At 32.2% G+C, this 25,959-nt stretch overlaps 1 protein-coding gene and 1 long non-coding RNA gene across 2 annotated transcripts; one reads left to right on the plus strand and one right to left on the minus strand.

Moving 5' to 3' along the window:
• Positions 1 to 978: 978 nt before the first annotated feature.
• Positions 979 to 23,863, minus strand: LOC139503655 (ubiquitin-like modifier-activating enzyme 5). Its single transcript, XM_071293476.1, has 11 exons — positions 23,570 to 23,863; positions 22,281 to 22,326; positions 21,068 to 21,157; positions 20,169 to 20,278; positions 16,765 to 16,936; positions 13,270 to 13,374; positions 12,552 to 12,679; positions 7,929 to 8,064; positions 5,215 to 5,293; positions 2,518 to 2,636; positions 979 to 1,609 (listed from the first exon to the last, which is right to left on the minus strand). The coding sequence occupies exons 1-11, from the start codon at positions 23,701 to 23,703 to the stop codon at positions 1,535 to 1,537; spliced, it is 1,194 nt and encodes a 397-aa protein (XP_071149577.1). The 5' UTR covers positions 23,704 to 23,863; the 3' UTR covers positions 979 to 1,534.
• Positions 14,416 to 14,584, plus strand: LOC139502734 (uncharacterized). The gene is made up of 2 exons (XR_011658921.1): positions 14,416 to 14,478; positions 14,552 to 14,584. It is a non-coding gene; the product is annotated as an uncharacterized lncRNA (long non-coding RNA).
• Positions 23,864 to 25,959: the final 2,096 nt, after the last annotated feature.

Below are 25,959 nucleotides of genomic sequence, written 5' to 3' on the forward strand. Positions count from 1 at the left end.
GAATTTTAGAATGTTTTAATACACTGTATCTGACTGTCCTGTCAACATATATATTATTGAATTTTAGAATGTTTTAATACACTGTATCCGACTGTACTGTCAACATATATATTATTGAATTTTAGAATGTTTTAATACACTGTATCTGACTGTCCTGTCAACATATATATTATTGAATTTTAGAATGTTTTAATACACTGTATCTGACTGTCCTGTCAACATATATTTTATTGAATTTTAGAATGTTTTAATACACTGTATCCGACTGTCCTGTCAACATATATTTTATTGAATTTTAGAATGTTTTAATACACTGTATCTGACTGTCCTGTCAACATATATATTATTGAATTTTAGAATGTTTTAATACACTGTATCTGACTGTCCTGTCAACATATATATTATTGAATTTTAGAATGTTTTAATACACTGTATCTGACTGTCCTGTCAACATATATATTATTGAATTTTAGAATGTTTTAATACACTGTATCTGACTGTCCTGTCAACATATATATTATTGAATTTTAGAATGTTTTAATACACTGTATCTGACTGTCCTGTCAACATATATATTATTGAATTTTAGAATGTTTTAATACACTGTATCTGACTGTACTGTCAACATATATATTATTGAATTTTAGAATGTTTTAATACACTGCATCTGACTGTACTGTCAACATATATATTATTGAATTTTAGAATGTTTTAATACACTGTATCTGACTGTCCTGTCAACATATATATTATTAGTTTAAATAACAACAAAAATAACTGATTTTTTTAAGCAATCTAAAGCTTTAAACATTAATAGAAAGTTCCTTGCTTCTAGAATTATTTACCAGTTCTATTAAAATCTGTAACATCATGTTTATACTTAAGGGGGTAGACCTTGGTTCAGGGAGATAACTCTTAAAATCATCAGTACGTTTGAGTCAGCCATTTTCATAAATATGTTCTAAGCTTCTAGGATACAAAGATTATTTCGAATCTGTTTCAGGTAAATGCTTAAAATTCATTGACAATACTTGACTGTTACAAACGCATAACTGATTTAAAGAGTTATCTCCCTGAACCAAGGTCTACCACCTTAGATAACTCTTTAAATCAGTTAGGCGTTTGTAAAAGTGAAATTCATCAATGTATTTTAAGCATTTACCTGAAACAGATTGAAAATAATCTATGTAACCTAGAAGCTAAGAATATATTTATGAAAATGGTTGTCTCAAACGTATTGATGATTTTAAGAGTTATTTCCTTTAACCTAGGTCTGCATCCTTAAACTGTTATAAATTTATATTATTTGTTTTACAATATTGTTGTTATCTTTTGTAATGGAATATAGAAACAAAGGGCAGACAACTCATTTCCATGTCTGCTTCTCCTGTCCTTCTTGAATGGCACATATCTTCACATGTCTTGACTAGTACTGCTTTAATACTTCAGAAATAGCCAGTATTTCTTTACATGTTGAATTAATTTTTAAGCATAATTTTTAAATGTATTTCAAGATTTTATCACAACTTGAACATCATAAACTTTGCATTTGTTTCATTAATTCGTCCAAACTTTGTCCTGATACATCTCCTACTGTTGCTGATGTGTCCTACAACACGAAAAACACAAATACATATTTTATTCACTTCAGATGTATCCTACAACATGTACAACCAGAAAAAGACTAATCTGTATTTTTTTCACAATGACATAACATTATTTTGGTTGCATGCCAGAGATTGTCTTCTTAGCCATTGATTTTTTTTGGGTGATTTAATTTAAATCAGGATTGGGGGTTCCTCATTTTTGTATTCTCTATCTTTCATATTTTAGCACCATTTTTATTTTTTAGGTATAAAAATGAAATTCACTAATTACATGAATTATGTGAAGAAAACACTGTTACTACATTATACTATTGAGCAACACGACAAGTGCCACAGGTAGAGCAGGAATAGCATACCCTTTCAGAGAACATTACATGCCCCCTGGTTTTTGTTGAGGTTCCTGCAGTCGGTTTCACAAAAATACTTAAGACTAAGATTGATCGTAAGTCATGAACAAATCAGTATTCTTACGATCAATCTTAGTCGTAAGTTTTATTGTGAAATTGACTCCAGAAAGTCAGTCTTTAGATTTCTATGTTGTGTTATGTGTACTGAAACATGTATTTGTGTGTCTTTTTCTGTTAAGCCATAGAGTTGTCATTTTCTTTTCAACTTGCAAATTTTGAATGTCCCTTAGGTCCTTCTCCTCTCTTTTAACAAAGGATTCTTTTTGTGAAAGCAACATTGGAAAACCTATAGATTGTTTCACCAGACACCAGATGTTTTGCATGAGTGGAAAGTTTGACCTAGTTTTCTACATAAATGTCTACTTAAAAAAGTCTATAAACTTTGCAATGTTCGAATTGCCTATCCTTTACATATTTGTGGGTATTTATTATCTCTAAGAAATAGCCTTTGAGACTGCTGTAACAACTTGATCATAAATAACTCTTTGTTTACCCAAACCTACATTTGTGGCTGATTTGGCTGGTTTTGTGTATGCTACTGTGACCCCTTCTGTTAGCTGAGGTTTCTCTCCTTCAGCCTGTTTCAATTCCTCTTCTGTTGTTTCAGAAACTATTTCTATTTCTGTAAATAAACAATAATTATGTATAAATAAGTTTCAATAATTTCTAGATGTTAGACTTACCGTAATCTAACTTGCTAACATGTCTTTGCCCTTGGTCTCTTTTACATTATAATTACTTGTATTATTTATTGCTTCAACTTGCTTTTCTGGATAAGAGACATGGTGGACCTCTGTTAGCTATCTATATGATGGAATAATTAAACTATTTTTATTGGCACACTGGCATGGCAGTAAAATCAAACATTAAACTTTGACAGAACTAAAATAACTTATAAATATACTGAACGATTTTAGAAACGCAACACTAGATTATTTTTGTATTATTTTTGAATGAATGTGTCCCCGTCAAAAGCGATGACTGCATGTTACAAACGCCAAAATAATTGTCAGAAAGGTCCACAAATTCTGTCTGACATGTTTTTGGGTTCTGTTTAACACCTTCTGGTTTTGCATTTGTTCAACCCATAAATTGGTTTTGGCAATTATGTGGTTGGAACTTGAGGGCTTTGAAAGTTTTTCTTCAGTCGATTCTTTTGAAGGGAAACATTTATGGCATGAAACTTTACTCAATGGCACTCGGCAATTTGATAAGCAGTTGACGTTGCGGCCGTAAACATGTCTGGCAAATGATGCTGTGTAATCAAATTCTGTTGACGTTTCATTGTCACTAAACGTTTATCTGTTCATTGATGGACAGCAACAAATCTTGTTTACTTGTATTGTTGTCAGAGGGACAGTAAGACGAGTTTCTGTAGTCATACAGTATGGTTGCAGCACGTTTATGTTTTAATGTTTGCAGTATTCTTAAGGGGTAATTTAGTTTTTTTTGTTTCTCAGTTTTGGCAAAATGGAGATGCAACATTTCTAAACTGGTTTAAGTGATGCAAAGGTTTGAAAGAACTGTTTCACAGAGCAAAACAACTGAAACAATCTTTCATGGGTCCAAAATTACGCTTTAAGAAATTTGTGCGACTTCAAAAATTCGGTATGTTCAATAACCACAGGTAAGTCAGAGTTTGATTTTTTGTACAGAGAAAGAAGTATGATAAGCATGCAAAGTAGTTGTAAGAAAATCAAACAAGATTTGGTAAAAAAAATCAACAAAATGAGTGTTGCGTTTCTAAAGTCGTTCAGTATAACATGTATATGTAAGAAAATCAAACAAGATTTGGTAAAAAAAATCAACAAAATGAGTGTTGCGTTTCTAAAGTCGTTCAGTATAACATGTATAATAACAATAACAATTGTTTTATGTTGTGATATTTTATTTGATTATATATATTCTATGATATTATCTCATCCTCTTTATGTGAATTATAATTTTCATTTTATCTTCAATATATGTATGAATGAGAATGTATTGTGTATTGTTGTCATTATGTCCGTCAGGGGCCCTTAATTGGAAATAAAGAACTTTGAACTTTGAACTTTATAGCGGTTATTTCAGCAGAGTGCAAATTTTCACTTATTTTCCCAGATAGAACAAAATCCTAAAACTAAATTCCGATTATTTAAAAGCACTATCGACAATATAATATACTGAAAAGCATTTGGAAAATAAGTCGTTTCTGTGATTGTTTGTGCACAACTCTTGTTTTGAGATTTGAAAAAAAATTAGATAAACAAAATTAGTTTTTTCCTAAACCTTATAATGGTACTTGTAGTTTTCCTGAATAATATTAGATGTTATCAAAATTTATTGTAAAAGGATTGATATTGATCATCTTATTTTGTTAAGAAACCAAATTGTTTAATTACTTTCATTTTTTTTATTTAAAATATCACTTGCATGATTATTAGTTATTGATAATAGTAATAACTCATTTAATAATGTTAACAGACAATTGAATACAATGTACATCATGTACATTTATATAAACTTTTTACTTAAACAACAATTATTAAAAGTCTGTTTATTTCAATAACTTTATCTTTGACTTTCTGCCATTTCTACTCAAGATTCTTACTAAGAAGAAACTAAAAGAATAAGAAACAAAATATACCAAAATGGGGAAAAAACAATTAATAAATAAAAAAATTATATATAATTAAAGACAAAAAAATAATAATAAATTAACAGACTAAAACAATATTTTATTCTACACTTTCAAAAAAAGGTGAAATGTCAATTTTAAAAGAAACCCAAGTTAACTGTACAGGTAAATTTTAATGAAACATACCAGCTGAAAACTTCAATCCTGATTGATTTTAACAGGTAACATAATTAGATAAAAAATCTGCCTATGATTTATGACCCCCAATAAATGGCCAACATCTCAAGATTGAATACCCCAATAAATGTTCACCATTGGATGTTGACCATGCAAGAGGGTCGACATAACTAAGAGGAAGTCACAGGCTGTACTGTACCTTGACCTATAATGGTTTACTTTTATAAATTGTAACTTGGATGGAGAGTTGTCTCATTGGCACTCATACTAAATCTTTCTATACCTGCTTGAATATGAGCTGGCTTGAAAAGATCCAAGGTAAAAATATTCAAATGGATAGAAAACGACACATATTTTCATATGACTTTTGTTAAAGTTTGATGTCTCCCTTGTGGTATTAACTTACCAAATGGGTTCTCGTCATGTAAAGGTGCAGTATCTACTTCTTCAACAACAACAGGTTTGGGCTTCAATGCTTCTCTTTTCTAGAGATAAACAAAACAAATATATACATAGAGAAAAATATTTCAAGTATCATTTACTTTAAACCATGGGAGAAAATAATTTAAGAAATGATATATCTTTTAATCATTCTTTCATATACCTGTATTTAGATAGGGTATGTATGCAAGCATAAAAACAAATGGGGTAAATTCATTAAATAAATATACGTCATCAGGGACCGCCCATTTAGGGGAGAGCTTTCTGTATAACACTGAAGTTATATGGTCTTCTGATTGGCAGATAATGTTTGTAATAAATATTTTTTGGTAGATGGATCAAAACTAGAGTTGAAAAAAAAAAAAAAAAAATGCTGAATGTACTAATTATTTTCCCTTCAGGGTTGAAAAGTAATGGGGGTCAGTATGGGAATTCAGTGCGAATCTACATTGTTTGTAAACAAGGCCATGTGAATGCCCAAAAATGCCGCATGACCCTATGTTTTTATTGTTGCAAAAGATAGGGCTACATTTGTACTTTCATAAATGATATATGAAAGATTTTAATTTCTAAAGGTAAATCAGGTATAAATTTATTTCCACACATAGATTAGCATTAAAGTGAATGGGAGATTTTTTACTGAATTTACCCCTATAGGAAAATATGCACTTTTTCACTGTACTTGTCCAAGGCCACACAATAATCACAAAACTCATTTCCTGTAAATGTTCATGTAAAGGAAGGATTTTGGAACCATTTAAAGCTGTTTTTTACACAAATTTCTATCTTTAACTGCGGCTATCCAGGATGCACTCAGTGTACAGTGAGAAAAGCATGAAGTATATTTTAAAAATCAGTTTTGTGTCCAGATTGAAAGAAACAATAGAAATTACACTTGAGAGTTATGATATCAATGAAAGGCATGAATATTCTCCCTATTTACATCACATTTTACACATATTTCTTCTCATAATGTATAAAATCATATGAAAAAAATGGATTACCTCCCTTTGACGGAGTGGTTTTTTTTTTAGCTGTGTTCCCCATGTTAAGTTGTAGAACAAGTGGTAAATAAGCACTTTTCTAGTATTTTAACACTCGAATAATCTGACCGCATGAAGGTATTCATTTATTTTTACATAACGCTTTGCGTTTCTTTATTTAAAGAATATACTAGACAAGTTTTCATGATTACAGGTCCTTCATCTATGAAACAAGTGTTAAAATGTTTGTAATTGGATTTTCAAGTTAAATTATTGCTTTTAAATACTCTAAATTGTTACTTTAATCTCCCAAATGTAAATTTTGGTCATACCTAATCTTATTTTTCATATTTGGCACTTTTTTCTACTTCAGTTCTAGCTGTCTAGTTTTGGCGAAGAACCCATCCTGATGTCCGGGTAACAGGAAATTCTGCAGAGTGATTGTCAATGACATTTTGTGAAATTTACAAGTAATTAAAACACAGATTTAGTATAATGAAACATAATTGTTGTTTTATTTGGTATGAAACTGCTTAAAAAAGCCTTTGAAAAATCTTTTTGTGGTCTTTTCATGGTATTTAACCAAACACTTCCATATAAGGAAAAAAACTAACTAAGAGTACACCAAGACTTTAGTTTCTAGATGTACTTGCAATACTACTCAAAGCAAACACAGAAAACAATTCATATTTATTAAACATAGTATTTTACACCATTCTTTTAAAAACAGTCAATGCCCAACTGTATATACCAAATATACATTGGCCACAGTATGGGTTGTAGTCTAAATTTTGCTCTATCTTTACAAATTCAGCATTTTTGAAGGTTGTATTGAAACTGGAACTTGAAAATTGGATACATTACATGTTTACTACAAAAAAAGATGGAAAAGAAGTAAAGAAGTCTCTTATAGGGGTAAATTCAGTAAATAAATATACGTCATCAGGGACCGCCCATTTAGGGGAGAACTTTCTGTATAACACTGAAGTTATATGGTCTTCTGATTGGCAGATAATGTTTGTAATAAATATTTTTTGGTAGATGGATCAAAACTAGAGTTGAAAAAAAATAAAAAATAAATGCTGAATGTACTAATTTTTTCCCCTTCAGGGTTGAAAAGTAATGGGGGTCAGTATGGGAATTCAGTGCGAATCAACATTGTTTGTAAACAAGGCCATGTGAATGCCCAAAAATGCTGCATGACCCTATGTTTTTATTGTTGCAAAAGATAGGGCTACATTTGTACTTTCATAAATGATATATGAAAGATTTTAATTTCTAAAGGTAAATCAGGTATAAATTTATTTCCACACATAGATTAGCATTAAAGTGAATGGGAGATTTTTTACTGAATTTACCCCTATAATTCTCTGGTGCTAGCTATAATCCACCATTTTCTAAATAAGGAAATGCCTGTTCCAAGTCAGGAATATGATTATTGTTTCCCACTCATCTAAGATTTAACTCAATTGCTAAAATTGTGAAGATTTCAGTAATTAAGCATCACTTATTGATGCTAGTACCTGATATATGTGCATTGTATTGTCAAAAACTGCCCATATTTATGTAGCAGAAGCATACTGCTTTCCAATAAATAACTAAAAGTTTACATTTAAACAATTTTGTAAAACTGCTATATTTTGGGGTCTAAAAGGGGTCTTACTGGACCTACTCCTTTACCGTATGTTATATGTACCTTAAATTCTTCTTGTTGCTTTCTGCAGTTACAGTCATCACATTCAGGGTTAGGTTTCATTGCCATCATTGGGAAGAAGTCTTTTAATGCATTGTAGCCTAAATAGTAGGTCACATTACCAAACTTTAATAAATATCTGAAAGGAGAAATTTTATCATTTGAAAAAAGATGCAAAGACAAGTCTATATGACATGTCTTATATGAGAGTTGTCTCATTGGCATTCATACCACATCTTCCTATATCTACAACAAAAAATGTATATACATGTATATTTTTACTGTAAATGAAATGATTTTTGCAGATATATAAAATTACACCACTGCATCAAGTGTGTTGTGATATTTCTCCACAGGAATCTAAAATCTAAAACATGAGGCATAAAATATTTGAAATTTAACTATCGAGAGTGGCAAATTATAGTAATACACAAGATATAGTGGTGGAATCTTGTTTGTCTAATGATTTAAAGAGAATATCTCATCAAGTTTATCCTTCCTCTACAAAGATTTGCAGAAAGTTGTGTTCTCTATATATGTGACGTCATCGGAAATGGTCATCTTTTTTTTATGATGTCACAAAAGAAAATTCAGAAAAAAAAGTTAATTATTTAAGATAATTTGAAGTCATACTTAAAAATTCAATCAATAATTTGCCATGTACAAAGTTTCCTCTAGCATGTCTAGAGAGGAGAAATATTTTTTCAGACTGATTGCGCCATGTCAAACTTGCAAGAAAGTAAGGCCAGGATTTTTTAATTTGTTGGTTTACGGATCCGCCGACCCGATTTTGCCGATTCCTAGTATAAAAATAAAATTGACTTTTCATGCTTTTTTATTCCCAAGACCCAAACAAATACATTATCGCTGAAAAATAATTAAATTTTTCTTTTTTTATGAAATGAAATGCATGAATCACTAACAAAATTGATAACACTCTCTGTTGTGAAAAAATAAAACTTCCAGTTTACGTTTCTAAAAATAGACAAATCAATTATTACTGACCTTGAAATGTCTTTAACCCAAATAATTTTGCGGAACAAAATTTGTGTTTAAAACCTATTACACAATAAGTTCGTTTCCCTTATTTGTCTAATCAGTCTGTAAGATGCATAATCTCATAGAAATAGACTTGTCCAAATGTGGACAGGTGGAAAGCACCTTGGAAGTAAAAGTTCTGAATATCAACAAGTCATTTAGAATTTTCTTGTTTCATGGATAATAAAAAAAAATATCGTCCATTTGGATTAAAAACGGGGATGCATGACACTAGATTAACCCGATATTCTCAATTTTTCCGTGGACGAGTCTATTACGTTTTTGACACGTGTGTTGAAACTTATTTTCGTACGACGTTTTTTACATTTTTTCCTTTATCAGTTTTCGTTTTTGAAGATCATTACTCACCAAGTTTTCTGGAATTGATTAAGAGCTACGCGAATTTGTTTTTCTTGTTTGTGAAAAGACGATTTAATTTCGTCTTTGTCTGTGAACACCCCCCTTTTTTTACGGCAAATCATTAGACAATGTCATGCGATATTTATGACAGCTGAGCAAGAATATTTCATCGAACTAAAATTTGAAATGATGACAAAATATCATACAAAACATTTTGTAAGAAAGGTGAAATGTATATTTATTTTGCATTTTTTTTTCTGTGTTGAAAGATATTTTTTTTTTTCCCCCGACCGACCGACCTGACTTTTTCATGGGGAAAATACGTAAACCAACAAATTAAAAAACCGTGGCCTAAGAGGCACACTATTTCTAAAGTAGTCCTTTTTATGCCCAACCTACAATAGTAGAGGAGGATTATGTTTTCTGGTCTGTGCCTCCATCCGTCCGTATGTCATCCGTCCTTTGTCCCGTTTTAGGTTGAAGTTTTTTTAGTCACGGTAGTTTTTGATGAAGTTGAAGTCCAATCAACTTGAAACTTAGTACACCTGTTCCCCATGATATGATCTTTCTCATTTTAATGCCAAATTAAAGTTTTGACCCCATTTTCATGGTCCACTGAACACAGAAAATGATACTGCGAAGTTCAAAGTTTTTGGTCAATGTAATTTTTAATAAAGTTGAAGTCGCATCAACTTGAAACTTAGTACACTTGTTCCCTATGATATGATCTTTCTAATTTTAATTCCAAATCAATGTTTTTACCCCAATTTCACGGTCCACTGAACATGGAAAATGATAGTGCAAGTGGGGCATCCGTGTACTATTGACACATTCTTGTTATAAGTGATTTTCTATTGTCCTGATCCGAGACCACAATTAATTCGTAGTGCATTTCTTTTAGAACATAAATGAAAATAAAAAAAAATCCCACCTGCGCTTTCTCAATGAAATTTTAACAGTGTGTTGTACAAATTTGGGACAAATTATAACAAAATTATAGAAAACTTCAACTAATTAAAAATATTGACAATTTTGTGTTTAGGGTGTCTTGAAATCTTTTGACAGCTTCCGATGTGCTAATTTTTAACCTTTTTCAGCTGGACCAAATCACTTGTTTCCTGTAAAATTCTGGGCCCAAAATTTTTTTTTTACAGTGTAATTTCACCCCCCCCTTTCTTACAATTTGAAGCATTAAACATGGAGAAATAAATTTGGAAGGGGTATAAAAATAAATGGCAAGTAACCCACTGTTAACACTAGGGACTATATTCGTGAACAACGAAAATCAAGGGACGACAATTATGGTCTCGGACCTAATAGGATAGAAAAAGTTGATAAATCTTAAACAAACTTGGTGTGATCAAAGCTTAATGTATTATAAGACTGCCTACAAAGTTTCATAGCAATAGGATATATATTATAGACAATATGTTAAATTCTATACTCATCTTTGTGTGTTAAATTTTAACGTTAAAATTGAAAAATTTCACTTAGAAACATTTTGGGCTTTAAAAATTAAAATATTGCAAAAAAATACTTTTTTAATGTCTTAATATATCATTTATTATGTACTAAAAGCATTAGAGTACTCATTTGATTTATCAGACTGAGCATAATTTTTCAAAAGTCAAATTTATATGAGCCTGGGCATAAAAATTGAGGTTTTTCAATGAAAGGGGGCCTTACATGAAGATGTAATATTTTCCAGCAATTTTAAATTTGTGAAGCTTTTTGGTTAAAAATAATCCTTACATATGTATTGAATGTACTTTAAATGGAAAGAAAAGTGACAAATAACATTTCATATTAGTTTGAAAGGGTCTTAGGCCAAGGAAGACTGGACAAAGACAAGGGTCAATTTAGGCCGTGCCACATATTTACATTAAAAAATGCTTATTGTGGCTATAAGAAATTAAAAAAATGTGTCTTTTTTATCATTTCTATACTCATGTGACATGATGCAACAAATCTGAGCACAAAAAGGCTCTTACAATTAACTTTTCTTGCAGACAGTATGGTCTGATACAAAGATTTTTGCCTTTTTAGTGAAAAACTTGAATGAAATTTTAGTCTCAACAGGCTTATATTTAAACCACTTGCTATCCTACAGAAGAAAAGAAAGATATTATGTGAAATGGAACAGGTACAATAGACATTGTAAAGTGGTTTTGATACAAATTTAGTGAGGTCTTTATTGTGGACTTCTAACTTTATGTACCAAGAACCCTACTTTTGACTTCATCCAAACAGGGCGTTAGACAAGGGTCATATATACAACACATTTTGCACATACTGTCTGAGATAATCTTCTTTTCTGTAGATTCTGAGTTCATAAACAAATAAAAGAAGTAGATAAACTTAAGGCATAGAAACACAAGTATTGACGCATGACAACCTGTCAGATAGAAAGTCGGGATGCCATGTATGCATCAATATTGAAAAAGCCTTAAAATGCCTATTTTGACCATAAAATGCCAAAATTAGTCATTTTTGCAGAAATTCTATAAAATAAAAGTTTAAATCCTTCAGTTTCGTGCTATTTGACAAATTGACACCACCAAATCATTTAGGGAGGTTGCCAAAGTACAGATTCTATATTTACAGACTTCACCTCTTAGGTCCGAGACCACAATTTATTCGTACAACATTTCTTTTAGAACATAAATGAAAATTAAAAAAATCCCACCTGCGCTTTCTCAATGAAATTTTTACAGTGTGTTGTACTATTTTTGGGACAAATTACGTAAAAATTATAGAAAACTTCATTGCCTCTAACTCAAAATATGGACAATTTTGAGTTTAGGGTGTCTTGAAATCTTTTGACAGCTTCCGAAGTGCTAATTTTTAACCTTTTTCAGCTGGACCAAATCCCTACTTTCCTGTAAAATTCTGGGCCCAAATTTTTTTACAGTGTAATTTCAACCCCCTTCTTACAATTTGAGGCATTAAACCTGGAGAAATAAATTTGGAAGGGGTATAAAAATAAATGGCAAGTAACCCACTGTTAACACTAGGGACTATATTCGTGAACAACGAAAATCAAGGGACGACAATTGTGGTCTCGGACCTCCTAATGTATTCATATTACAATATATAAACTAGGCCATATGGTGACCTATGATTACTTTAAAATATGATTCCCATGAAGCATAATTTTACCCACCCTTTCTATGTTTGCCCCTAGGGATGCAGATCGTGATATCTAATCATTCTATATATCTTACTTACTTTAATGTGTTTTGTATTAAGAACCCAGCAACAATTGCCATAGTGGTGGGAAGACTTGCTGCACAGACACCTTCTCTTTTTAATGTCTTCTCATCTGTGTGTGTGGCTACAACAAGAGGTGGGGCACACTGAAAATGTAATTACCATATCAGGTTATTTAAAAGTACACCACATTTTTCTGGTTATTTTGAATATTCATCAAAAATATTACATACATTCCTTATAATTTAATTCTAAATTCCATATTTAAGGACTAAATCATGAAAAAAACATTGATAATGTCACGATCACATGACAAGAATGTCTATGAGCTGATAGACTAAAAAACTTTCAGCCAAAATTTAAATTATAAATGCTGGTTATTCTGTGTGCAAAACATTTTTTATGTTATTTCTTCATAAGTCAGATAAAATATTACAGCCATTCCTACAATAAACATGATAAATAACTTACTGGCTCCCATAGAATATTTACTCATAATTCTAATGCAACATCGTTTGTAATGTTCATTTTGATTGGGTAACGTTACATAGAAATTGATGTTCTGAAAGTATGCGCAATCGCAGAAGAAGTATGACAATTTTTAAATCAACCAACCAATCAATCAATCTATCTATCTGATCTAATGCAAAACAGTCTCTCCTACATGTGATAAAAGTTCATACAGAAAGTTCATTAGAAATTATTTTTTTTATTTTAAAGATTTATTCACACTTACAGCAAAACATGAAGTATCACCAGGTACTATAAACTGTATGTGACCAGACACAGCATTCTCACTAACTCCTGACTCTATCCAAGACTGACCTAATTCATTACATGCCTATAAAAGAGTAAAAAGGTTACCAGATATAATACCTGGCATTATTGTAGCCTGGCCTATTTTGTTTCCAACGCAGGCTTATAACAGGAACAAAAGTTACTAGACTACATCCAGTACTCAACTAGCATACTGTAAATTCATTTATTTTTGTGGGTACCAGTTTTCATGGATTTTGAAAAAACTTACCTATATTTGCGATAAACATGTATGTAATATTGTGGTTTTGCCAAAGTCTGCAAACATCCTGATAGAAATTCGTATTTGGTTGAACATTTAAATTTGTGGTTTACCTGTAACCATGAAACCCCAAAAAATTAATATTCAACAAAAAATAGTTGATTCACTTTTATTCATTGGATTCCAATTATCGTGGATTTTGTGGGTTCTGGTGAACCACGAAATTAAATGTTCAAAGAACAGCTTATTTTCCATAGGCTTGTATGCAATTTTGGCAAAACCACAAAATCAAATATTCACAAAAATGTAAGTTTTCCTTAAGGATGTACTTACGTGAGGTTAGGTGAAAATTAAGAAATTAAGAAATTAAAATTGATACTTTAAGCCGTTAGAGCATTCGCTAAGGATAAAAATAAGCTAAAAATATTAGATAGGTCATGGACCGCCTTTTTCGAGATATTTGAGATTTAAAATATGGCGGGAAAAGGCTGACTCAGACTTTTCCCTTATATTTGCATTGGTATTATTAGGGTCTCAAAACAAAACAAAGAAAATAAAAAATCTTCTTAAATTTTGGTTAATGACTTTTCAATGAGCTATAAAGTCTTATATGAAAAAATAAATGGGTGTTATGGGGCAAAATATTTTACCTGGTATTGTATGGAAAAACACCAAGGAGTTTGAACATTTGACACAAGTTCCAAAACCTAACCTAAGTACATCCTTAATCATGTTAATCCACTAAATTGGTACCCACAAAAATAAATTAATCCACAGCAATTCCTTTCTACAAAAAACATCTAATGTTTATTTCTTTAAGTAATATTTTTCTTTAGGATTTTGTTTGGAATGATCAATATTGGGCCTAAATTAAAATATTGTTTGTTTGCCCTTTTCCGACCCTATGTTTTGAAACAGGGTAGGTAGGTAGGTAAAATATTTTATTTTTTTCCCCAAAAAAATAACTTGGCTCGGTATATTATTTGTCATGGGTAGGCAGGTAGGTAAAATATTTTATTTTATAGATACAAAATCTGCATAATGTCATTTTTTTGTCCGTTTTGTTTTTGCAAATAAGTTTTCCGCTGGGACTATTAGTTTTGAAAAAAAATATATAAGAGATAACTTTGTACTGGTAAGATAATGTCCGGGCAGACATATATTACTAGTAGAAAAAGTCCCTAGAGAGTTACAAATTTCGTGTGTGCCTTTTTTTCCAATAAAAATGCCATTGGTTGCCTTCGGCTGTTGTTTGCTCTATGGTCGGATGGTTGTCGCTTTGACATATTCACCATTTCCTTTCTCAATTTTATAAGACTTAAAACTCAATTGTCAGTGCACGTATTTTGCATCACATTTAAAAATGATCTGTATGGAAAACTTGGCGATTTTACTGCCAGATATTCTCCACTTTACAGGGTTTTGTCACTTTTGGTTCATGTCAGATATAAATAATTTAGCGGCATCGTTAACATAATCATTCTGATTTGGGATCACAAAAGGCCATCCCTACATAGAATACAACGTCCGTTTACAAATTAGTTTGTACACACGTTAATACTTTTGTATCAAACGAACTTTTTTGTAAATGAACCCTGCTCTTTAAGTTTAAAGGTACAGAGTAACGTACTTCATATCATGATTCAGAAAGCGTTCAACATCGATTTCAAACAAATGCTTTGAAACTTCAAATGCAAGTGTTCATGTCAAACGCTCAGTTGATACCAAACGGACTGGACCTTATACGTAAAGATAAAACCCGAGGATTCCGGTAAAAAAGTTTTGAGCGGGAAATACAAATATAAGATTTTTGGTAGGAACGAAAAAATAAAATAAAATAAAATCTTGCTGGTAAATACAAATAAAAGATTTTCAGGCGGAACGAATTGATAGGGTCGGTCGGTAAAGGGCAAACAAACAATATTTTAATTTAAGCCTTGGAGATGTAAGGGACGACATCAAAAGATCGATGTAGAATAAAAAACTTAAATCAAATACAGTCGACTCTCGTTATGTCGAAGTCAGCCGGACCAGAGAAATATTTCGAGATACACGTAGTTCGACTCAAACGAACACCGGAAGTTCGACAATCTAAGGGACACAACTCTTGCTAAGCTTGGTAAAGCTAAAATAAATCCGGGTGAATATGGCAAGGGGATCGATATTCTAGTATCAGATCGATGTGTTTGTATGTCACAGTCTTTTATTATTATAATGATATTATTTTTACTTATTCAATTGTTTCAATTAAAAAAAAATCCTATGGCTTTTCCAAGAGTGTAAATTCCAATCGATAGTTTCGTTATTCAGGTCGGTTATACATGTAGCTGACAAAATTGTTTATTCTCGGATACAAAAGATTTAAGAAAATTTTGATTTCTATTCATTTTGTTTTATCTCACTCTTTCTTTTCAAAAGAAAATATAACAAGATCAAAGACGCCGTTTGAGTAGTTTTTAGGTGATCATCAACGGAAGCCATAATCCTCACTTTATACACACCCAAGCTCATTAGTGTAAATCACAAATTAATTGTTTTGTAAACATTTTAAATACTTTTTCATGAACATTAACAATGTATCACTAATTTTTTATCAAAATTCTATAAAAGATAATCTTAGGTAAACACTCATGGAAATAACATGTCATAAATCAATACAGTGGTCAATGACCGGAAATTTAATTACACGTGTATTGTCAGATTAACTCTTCAATCAATTTAAATCCCGGAAGGTCATGTTTTGACATATGTGTATTAGTTAGAGATAAAAAATGAATTTTGAATGCTTTTGTTAACCGTGGGACCGTAGATTTAGTTCGACTCAACCGAAATTTCGACTCATCCAATTTCGACTCATCAGGAGTCGAATTACATACTTTTTTATGGAATAAAGTTCGGGACCACGTGAAAACTTCGACTCATCCGAAATTTCGAGTCAACCGAGTTCGAGACAACGAGAGTTAACTGTAGTTTGGGGATTAGGGGGGGGGGGGGGGGGGGGGGGTTAAAATTCTGCAAGTTTTGTATATCTAAAATCAATTTTTAAAATATATCCCTATTGGTAAATCAATTTTTCCCAAATAAAGTTAAGAGGGGGGGGGGGGGGGGGGGTTCAGTGAAAAAACTGTGAATTAAGTTTTTTATCCAACATTGAACTTTTGATGTCGTCCCTTATCATTAATTAATTTCTATCTACTGGTTACCCTGACTTACGGTATTAATTGTCATCCTAGCTTCAAAGTTATCAACACAACTGAGAACCAGATCAACTGGTTTCCCATCTGTTATCCCACCATGACTTATTCTGTCCATGAAATGTTGGAAGTTATCCATTGTTGTGATGTTGTAATTATATATCTCAAATATTACATCTGGATTTATCTCTCTTTAAAAGAAAAAATACGGTTGAATATTTATTGCTTATTTAAGTTCAATGGCAAATATTACAATGAGGTATAAACTATTGTAAACTGTGAATATTATGCATGAGGTATTATTTTTTGGTGAAAAACCAAAAATTTTAATTATCAACCAGTTTGTTGAGAAATATTGCTTGCGTTTTATTGTATTTGTTATCAAGTTATTGATTTTGGTGATAAAAGGCACTTGGTTTTCATGTTTAAAAGCAACTGACTAAAAGTATGGCTTTTGCTCATTGTTGAAGGGCATAGATGTCTGCCTGTTGAGATATATTTTTGAATGATGTTCTTGTACCAATGATAAATGTAGTAAATGTTTTGACAAGTTTGTTATATGGAAAACCCTGTTGTAATCATTTTTCAGTAATACAGAGATTTCTTTCGTTAAAATAAAATACATATTGTTACATACACTAGCGAATTGTACAAGTTAAACGTCATCATCTAAAAATTGATAATGCAAATTGGGTTTACCTTAGTGAGGGCCCTCATGGGGTTTTTGATTATGTGATTACTTGGCCGTTTTTTTAATGATTATTTGATTATTAAGCCAAATATTTCATGATTATTTGATTACCTAGGACTGTATTTTTAGTTTATGATTATTTGATTACTAAAGATAAGCAAATATTTAATGATTATGTGATTATATTGGCAAAAAAATGGTGATTATGTGATTACTAGGACCCCCCATGAGGGGCCTCCTTAGTGTTCTCTCTGTAGCTTCTTCTTTAATCAAATACATTGTTACATACATTAACTAATTATATATATATATATATAAACACAATAAAGGGTCATCCATTTTCCAAAGTGTACAAAACATACACTTTTTCATACCCCCCACCCTCCCTCAAAAAGTGTACATCAACCATTTTCAGATTTCAAGACAAGAAGCAATCATTTTTAATAAAAAAAAAATATCCTGTCTATCATAGTTTAGTTTAATATAGTTTAATATAGAAATTTGCATTGAAAAAAAACTGAAACATATCTGACTGTTTTATACAGTGATAAAAAAAAGTGTAACCAGATGCTCCGCAGGGCGCAGCTATATACGACCGCAGAGGTTGAACCCTGAACAGTTGGGGCAAGTATGGACACAACATTTAAGCTGGATTCAGCTCTAAATTTGGATTGTGATTAAATAGTTGACACAGCATAGGTTTCTGACACAGAATGAATGTGGTCTAATGAACTTAAAATATTTTTTTTGCCTTTGAGCAATTCACTATGCTGTTGAAAATTAATCCTCTCAAAAAAATGTTTGAAGAAATTTTCTTTTTATTTATGAAATCTGAAATGAGAAAAATTTAACCCCCCCCCTTTTTTTTTCACATCCCCCTTTCCCTTTTTCCAAAACTGATCTCAATTCAAATTCCTAATGGAGTTTGCAACAATAACTCCTCATTTAAATACATCATAAAATATTAAAATGTAAAATAAAGTGCTTGTTATCACTGAATGGTAAAGATTGTTTTAATTTATCAGTTGGTAGTAAAAGTGAATATATATTGTATATTGTATAAAACAATGATTTAAGTTGATTCAACTACTATTCTGGACAAAGAAAGATAACACCAATTGAAAATTTCTTGCTATTGCACAATATTGTGCAATTAGATATTTCTTGCTATTGCGCAATACTGTGCAATTGAAAATATTTGCTATTGCACAATACTGTGCAATTGAAGATTTCTTGCTATTGCGCAATACTGTGCAATTGAAAATTGCTTGCTATTGCACAATACTGTGCAATTGAAGATTTCTTGCTATTGCTGAATACTGTGCAATTGAAAGTTTCTTGCTATTGCACAATACTTAATATAATAATTTTGGATCCTGATTTGAACCAACTTGAAAATAGGGCCCATAATCAAAAATCTAAGTATATGTTTAGATTCAGCATATCAAAAAAGCCCAAGAATTCAATTTTTGTTAAAATCAAACTTAGTTTAATTTTGGACCCTTTGGACTTTAATGTAGACCAATTTGAAAACGGGACCAAAAATTAAGAATCTACATACACAGTTAGATTTGGCATATCAAAGAACCCCAATTATTCAATTTTTGATGAAATCAAACAAAGTTTAATTTTGGACCCCGATTTGGACCAACTTGAAAACTGGGCCAATAATAAAAAATCTAAGTACATTTTTAGATTCAGCATATCTAAGAACCCCAAGGAGTCAATTTTTGTTAAAATCAAACTAAGTTTAATTTTGGACCCTTTGGACCTTAATGTAGACCAATTTGAAAGCAGGACCAAAAATTAAGAATCTACATACATAGTTAGATTCGGCATATCAAAGAACCCCAATTATTCAATTTTTGATGAAATCAAATAAAGTTCAATTTTGGACCCTTTGGGCCCCTTATTCCTAAACTGTTGGGACTAAACCTCCCAAAATCAAACCCAACCTTCCTTTTATGGTCATAAACCTTGTGTTTAAATTTCATAGATATCTATTTACTAATACTAAAGTTATGGTGCGAAAACCAAGAATAATGCTTATTTGGGCCCCTTTTTGGCCCCTAATTCCTAAACTGTTGGGACCAAAACTCCCAAAATCAATCCCAACCTTCCTTTTGTGTTCATAAACCTTGTGTTAAAATTTCATTGATTTCTATTTACTTATACTAAAGTTATTGTACGAAAACCAAGAATAATGCTTATTTGGGCCCTTTTTTGGCCCCTAATTCCTAAACTGTTGAAACCAAAACTACCAAAATCAATCCCAACCTTCCTTTTGTGGTCATAAACCTTGTGTAAAAATTTCATAGATTTCAATTTATTTAAACTAAAGTTATAGTGCGAAAACCAAGAAAATGCTTATTTGGGCCCTTTTTGGCCCCTAATTCCTAAAATGTTGGGACCAAAACTCCCAAAATCAATCCCAACCTTTCTTTTGTGCTCATTAACCTTGTGTGAAAATTTCATAGATTTCTATGCACTTTTACTAAAGTTAGAGTGCGAAAACTAAAAGTATTCGGACGACGACGACGACGACACCAACGTGATAGCAATATACGACGAAAAATTAAAATTTTTGCGGTCGTATAAAAATGTTGATTTTTTAACCCCCTCCCCCCAAGTGTACGTTTTGTACACTTTGGAAAATGGTTGACAATTATGGATGACCCCTAAGATAGTGCCGATTGAACGTCACCATTTTAACATATGGATGATGGGTTTACCTTAATGTTCTCTCTGCTGCTTCTACTTTACTCATTCCAGCTTGATTTGGCTGATAAAATAATCTGTTCATGTTGGCTAACTCTACCTTGTCGTAATCAAACAGTAGTAGCTGAAAATATATATCATTAATAGAATCTATAGCACAGGTAGATTTGTTTTCTTCATTTGTCAAACATGGCAAAAGACAATTCTGCCTACTTAATTTAACTGGATATTCATTTCAAAATATTGATTTCAAAAGCTTTAATTTTACGGTGAGGGCATAAAAAACAGCAATTTTTCAATTTGACTCTAGAACAGTAAATGTGACGCTACCAAAATTAAAACATAATTTATGTTATGTCATGTATGTGGTAGTTAGCATTGTGTACAAGTTTCATAACATTTGGTTGAGGCAAACTAAAATTAGAGATTGAAATGTACATGTACAGACTGACAACAGTCAAACTTAATGCACCCTCCGCTACGACGGGGGTACTAAAATCAGTATAATTGTTTGCAAACATCATTTCCTGCAAAGAATTAAAAATAAATGTGCAAAATCTTTTTGTTTCTTTCTCTCTTCCTTTATCAAATAGTTTTAGAAAATAAAATATCTATCTAACCTTTCCTGTGCATCTTGTAAACAACTAACCTTTCCGATGCCACATCTAGTTAACAACTAACCTTTCCCATGCCACATCTGGTTAACAACTAACCTTTCCGATGCCACATCTAGTTAACAACTAACCTTTTCGATGCCACATCTTGTAAACAACTAACCTTTCCGATGCCACATCTAGTTAACAACTAACCTTTCCGATGCCACATCTAGTTAACAACTAATCTTTCTGATCATCTGATGCCACATCTAGTTAACAACTAACCTTTCCGATGCCACATCTTGTAAACAACTAACCTTTCCGATGCCACATCTAGTTAACATTTCAGCGGCCACAGATCCTACTCCTCCAACTCCAACAACTGCCACTGTATATTCTCGAATTTTCTGGAGAGAGAAAAAAACTATAATACGGTAATGATTTGATTTTTGGTGTTTTAATGCTTCTTTTAAGCACTGCATTCAAGCTATTTCGTGGCGTCAGGTTTTTATTGGTGGAGGAAGCCAACGTGCCAGGAAAAAAACACTGACCTTTGAAAGGACTGACAATCCTAATCAATTAAGATTGGTTTCAAGTGCAACCTCACAAGCGGGGTTTAAGGTGTAATACCACCAAATCATGGTACATCACATCCAGTTGCATACGAAAGTAGGTCGAAAAAAATATTCCCTTGAATTTGACAGTTGTAGGTAATTAATTCTACATTTTATTGCAGTAAAACCATTTCTGTGTCATAAACATATGTCTTGGGTATTTCAAAACACCATAATTTTTCATTTGGGATTTCTATAGAAAATTTTGTAATCTTGAGGTTACATGGTGACTAAACCTTGTACACAGATAAAATAAGGGGAGAAATTTGATTGGTTAACTTCCAATGATGGTTATTTTCTTATATGCAATGAAATGTTATGTGATTTTTTTTTCTATAGAACTGGACAGGATAAAACTTTACTCATGCCAAGTATTTCTTTATTTGAAACAAGGATAAATTCTGCACATTTTTTTGAAAAGTGCAAATTTAACAAAGACTAATAGGGGAAAATCAATGGTGGTATTACACCTTAAACTCACAACCTCAGTGTTAATACAGTAATGGATATTTATGATAGAGCTGTTTTATTATTAAGATTACTCATTGGCTCTTACATGCTTAAGGACAATTTCAATGGCAAGCATGGTTCCTCCTAGTCATGGGTGTTCACAAATTCTGCTGCCCTGTTAACATCAAAGTCTTATTTTGTGAAGTTCAGAGGTTACAGGGTCATTTTTTATATGAGTTTATAATGTGAGCAAATTGCATAAAATTCATTCACAATTTTACACATCTAATTAAATCTTTTGATGATCATGTACATGTGTAACGAAACAACTAGTTTAGAATTTACAGGAAACATTTTATATTACATCGTAAATTTTGTTGTTGTTATTTGAAATTACAGAATATTATCCATGTTTGTTTGCATGGAAATAATTCTTTGTGATCTTATTCAATACTCATTTATTTACCTCATAATCATCAACAATTCCCATTCTCTTCAATGCCATTAAACGACTGAAAAAGAATATATTATAGTATTAAAGTTTACTGATAAAAAATATAATACATGTAATATGTACATTATCAAGACTCCGGGATCAGGTGTTTTTAAGCTCAGGATTTCCAGATTGATCCTCTCAGGTTCACTGAATTGTCCCAGGTTAGGGGAGGGTTGGGATCCTGCTTACATGTTTAATCCTGCCACATCATTTATGTATGTGCCTGTCCCAAGTCAGGAGCCTGTAATTCAGTGGTTGTCGTTTGTTTGTGTCAATTACATATATTTGTTTTTCGTTCATTTTTATAAGTTAAATAAGGCAGTTAGTTTTTTCGTTTGAATTGTTTTACATTGTCATATTATAGCTGACTATGCGGTATGGGCTTTGCTCATTGTTGAAGCTGTACGGTGACCTACATGTATAGTTGTTAATGTCTGTGTCATTTTGGTCTCTTGTGGACAGTTGCCTCATTGGCAATCATACCACATCTTCTTTTTTATATGTATGATATAAATGTAGATGTTTGAATTGTTTAACACTATTGAGGGGGGGAGGGGGGTAGATCCTTTATCAAGACTCCAGGATGAGGTGTTTTTAAGCTCAGGATTTCCGGATTGATCCTTTCGGGTTAACTTTTCAAATTCTTTTTTTGAAATTTCAGGATGTCTGGATTTAAATTTCTTTAAATTCGGGACCTCAGGATTCCATGACAAAGCCCAGGATTTTGGGATTAGGACCCCTCAGACCGCCCCACTAACCATTTTGGGGGTCTTGATAGCTTGCTGTGTTATGTGAGCCAAGGTTCTGTGTTGAAGGTTGTACTTTGCCCAGTATAACAATTTATACTTTTACAAATTGTGACTAAGATGGAGAGTTATCAGGGGAAAGGACCCTAGGTGAACAGGTACTAGGGGGAATGTGAATCAGGGAACAGGAGTTTGAAATCCTATCAATAATGGGGTAAAAATATACCAAACTCGACCATCACAGTAGAGCTTCTCTCGAAGAAAAATATACCAAACTCGACTATCACGGTAGAGCTTCTCTCGAAGACTCTCTTCGAGAGAAGTTCTACTGTGATAACCGAGTTTGGTATATTTTAACCCGTTATTGATAGGATTTCAAACTCCCGTGATCAGGGGAACTGACCGTGATTTGTAAGATTCTGAATAATGGGGAAATATTAGCTACTTAAAAATATCAGGATTTGATAGGAACTATTGCCCTTCAAGACATTGGTAAAATATCATTGAATTTACCTGTACGGATTTGAATCAACAACTTCTGAGCTCATCTGAGAAATTTTTGTTCTTACTGCACCAGATTGTCTTGATTTTTCAAGTTCTTCTTCTAATTGTTTCACCTTCTTTTGTAATTCTTCGATTGACGACATTGTACTGATGTTAAATTTGCAGAACCAAATTTAAAAATATGACTAAAACGATATTTATCTGGGGAAAATTGAACGAATATTCTGACAGCTGTCAACGTGTGTCAAATCCGGAAGTTGCACAATTCCTGCCTCCGGGTTTTAGAATTAGGAAAAGGGAGATAATTATAAAAATATTTTTGACATTCACAGTACACATAAATTATTGTTATTTCGTACCATTGCAAACTCGTACCAATGTCAACTCGTACCACTGCAAACTCGTATCGCTGCTAACTATTACACTAATGACTGGACATATAGTACGGTGACCAAGTAAGGAAAAGTCGCGTATTTAAGGAGTTTAATCGTCATTCGGACTATACGGCTATAAATCACAATATTGGTAGTTCAAAGGTTACACTTCACATTTTGAATTGTCGGCGTGGTGCAATTTTTGTAAAATGGGCTTTGAAGTACGTTCCCTTACGTTAAAGAAAAATTTACTTTCAAAATTTTACACTCTAAAAGTTCATTCGTGAAATGCTTTCTGTTATTATATACGTTGTTGTTACACCTTATTTTAACAATTTCAAACAAAGTTTAGCAAAATTAATCCGTTATTGAAGAGTTTTTGTTTAAAAGCTGAACACTACAAATATTTTGCATTAAACAGAGTATGTTTCAATTCATTTTCATCAGTTATTTTTATTGGTAAAATTTGTTCACTTCGATTTATTTTGTTTGTTCATGTTCCCATTTCGTGTGGGGTTGTCGTGGTGTTTTTTTTTTAGGTATTTTTAAAAGATTTCTTATTTTATTTGATATGTTTTTTTTTCTTTTTATACATTTCAAAAATTAAGAACCAAATCTGAATTTAGACCTGTTATTAAATGAAAAATGTTTGAATAAGAAACTCCTTTACGATTAGGTCCTAGTAGTTCAAAAAGGCCAAACATGTGTTTTGATTTTGAAAAGTGTATCGTTTGCCAGAGAAGAAGTACGATGCATACTAGGTCGTTTGTTGAAATTCCTGCTGAAGTCTCTTGTGCACTTTCCCAATCTTCCTTCTGCCCATCACTACCAACTTACATCAGTCTGAGAGAAGGTATGGCATTGGTTCAATGAATTGATGATAAAAAAAAGTAAAACATTCGGTGACCTTGCAGATTACTATTATAAAAATATGACCCAATGCTTTTCTCTAGCGGACACATAAGGCAAACTTTTTTGACCGCTACGACATAAAAAAAACTCAATAAAGTAGTCTGCTGAAAAGGAACGCCGCACAAAGACTACAGCTTTCACCAATGTGTATCAGATTATTGAAGGGAGAAGGATGCCTGACTGGAAGAAGTTTCTTTCGGTTAAAGAAAAACAACAGGCTCTACCTATTTTTTTTGGTAGTTTTTTCTTCTTCAAAACTATGACAAATCCCGTATGATTCCACCTTATAGTGAGCTGTACTTAGCTGGAACGTTTGTAAATCCCGAAATTGTCAAAGTAACTTCAGACAATAATGTTAATGACTGTCGTAACTTGTTGAGCACTCAACAAGGGTTAATACTCGTATGATAATTAATGCCTTATACTTTGACATGAAGTTTAGAGAAATGGGAAAGAGCGACAGAACAAGCATACGGTCCTCTGATACGGATGTGATTGTTCTGTCTTCACTTCAACAAACAGGTGACACATACAAGCGAGTTTTGGGTGCAGATGTAAAGAATGGGCGAGGGTTTTTACCAATTCACCAACTACATGTATGTGCTTGCTTTTCCCCAGCAATTTGCAAACTGCTGCCTGCTGTACATACTCTTTCCGGATGCAACACAACTTCGTCTCTGTTTGGAGTAGGTAAGAAATCAGTCTACAAGACTTTGAAGGACACGCACGACTATTTTAGTTGCAGAGCTTCGGAAGTACTGACGAAGATGAAGCCCTTGATTGTGTAAGTTTAGTTTCAAAGATGTATGATCTGAATAATCTCTTTTAATCATTCCATCATGTATGAATAAAATGCATGCCAGGCTTGCCACCAGTAAAGATGTAGGTTTAGTCAGGTTACCTCCCGGTGAAACGGCAATTTAGACCGCATCACACATTGCTAAACCCCCTATTTTATCACTTTCAGAATACGGTTGGCGAAAATTAAATAATTCATAACACCCCGTGTATTTTGAAGGGCATATATATGTCAGCAGAATTCTTACAGGATCTTGTGTGTTAATGTAAGGGAAAATCTCTATGTAAAAAGTAATGTGTTTGTTCACAACAAAA

The sequence above is a fragment of the Mytilus edulis genome, chromosome 14 (assembly GCF_963676685.1).
Source record: "Mytilus edulis chromosome 14, xbMytEdul2.2, whole genome shotgun sequence".
NCBI classification, from domain to species: domain Eukaryota; kingdom Metazoa; phylum Mollusca; class Bivalvia; order Mytilida; family Mytilidae; genus Mytilus; species Mytilus edulis.

What these genes read in the sequence shown, in the direction of transcription:
- LOC139503655 (XM_071293476.1), bottom strand. Translation starts at nt 23,703, where the DNA reads ATGTCGTCAATCGAAGAATTACAAAAGAAGGTGAAACAATTAGAAGAA. An exon ending in GCAGCAGAGAGAACATTAAG is followed by an intron (nt 16,937 to 20,168) that starts GTAAACCCATCA and finishes TTTCTTTTAAAG; the next exon opens with AGAGATAAATCCAGATGTAA. An exon ending in AGCAACAAGAAGAATTTAAG is followed by an intron (nt 5,294 to 7,928) that starts GTACATATAACA and finishes GTTTATCTCTAG; the next exon opens with AAAAGAGAAGCATTGAAGCC.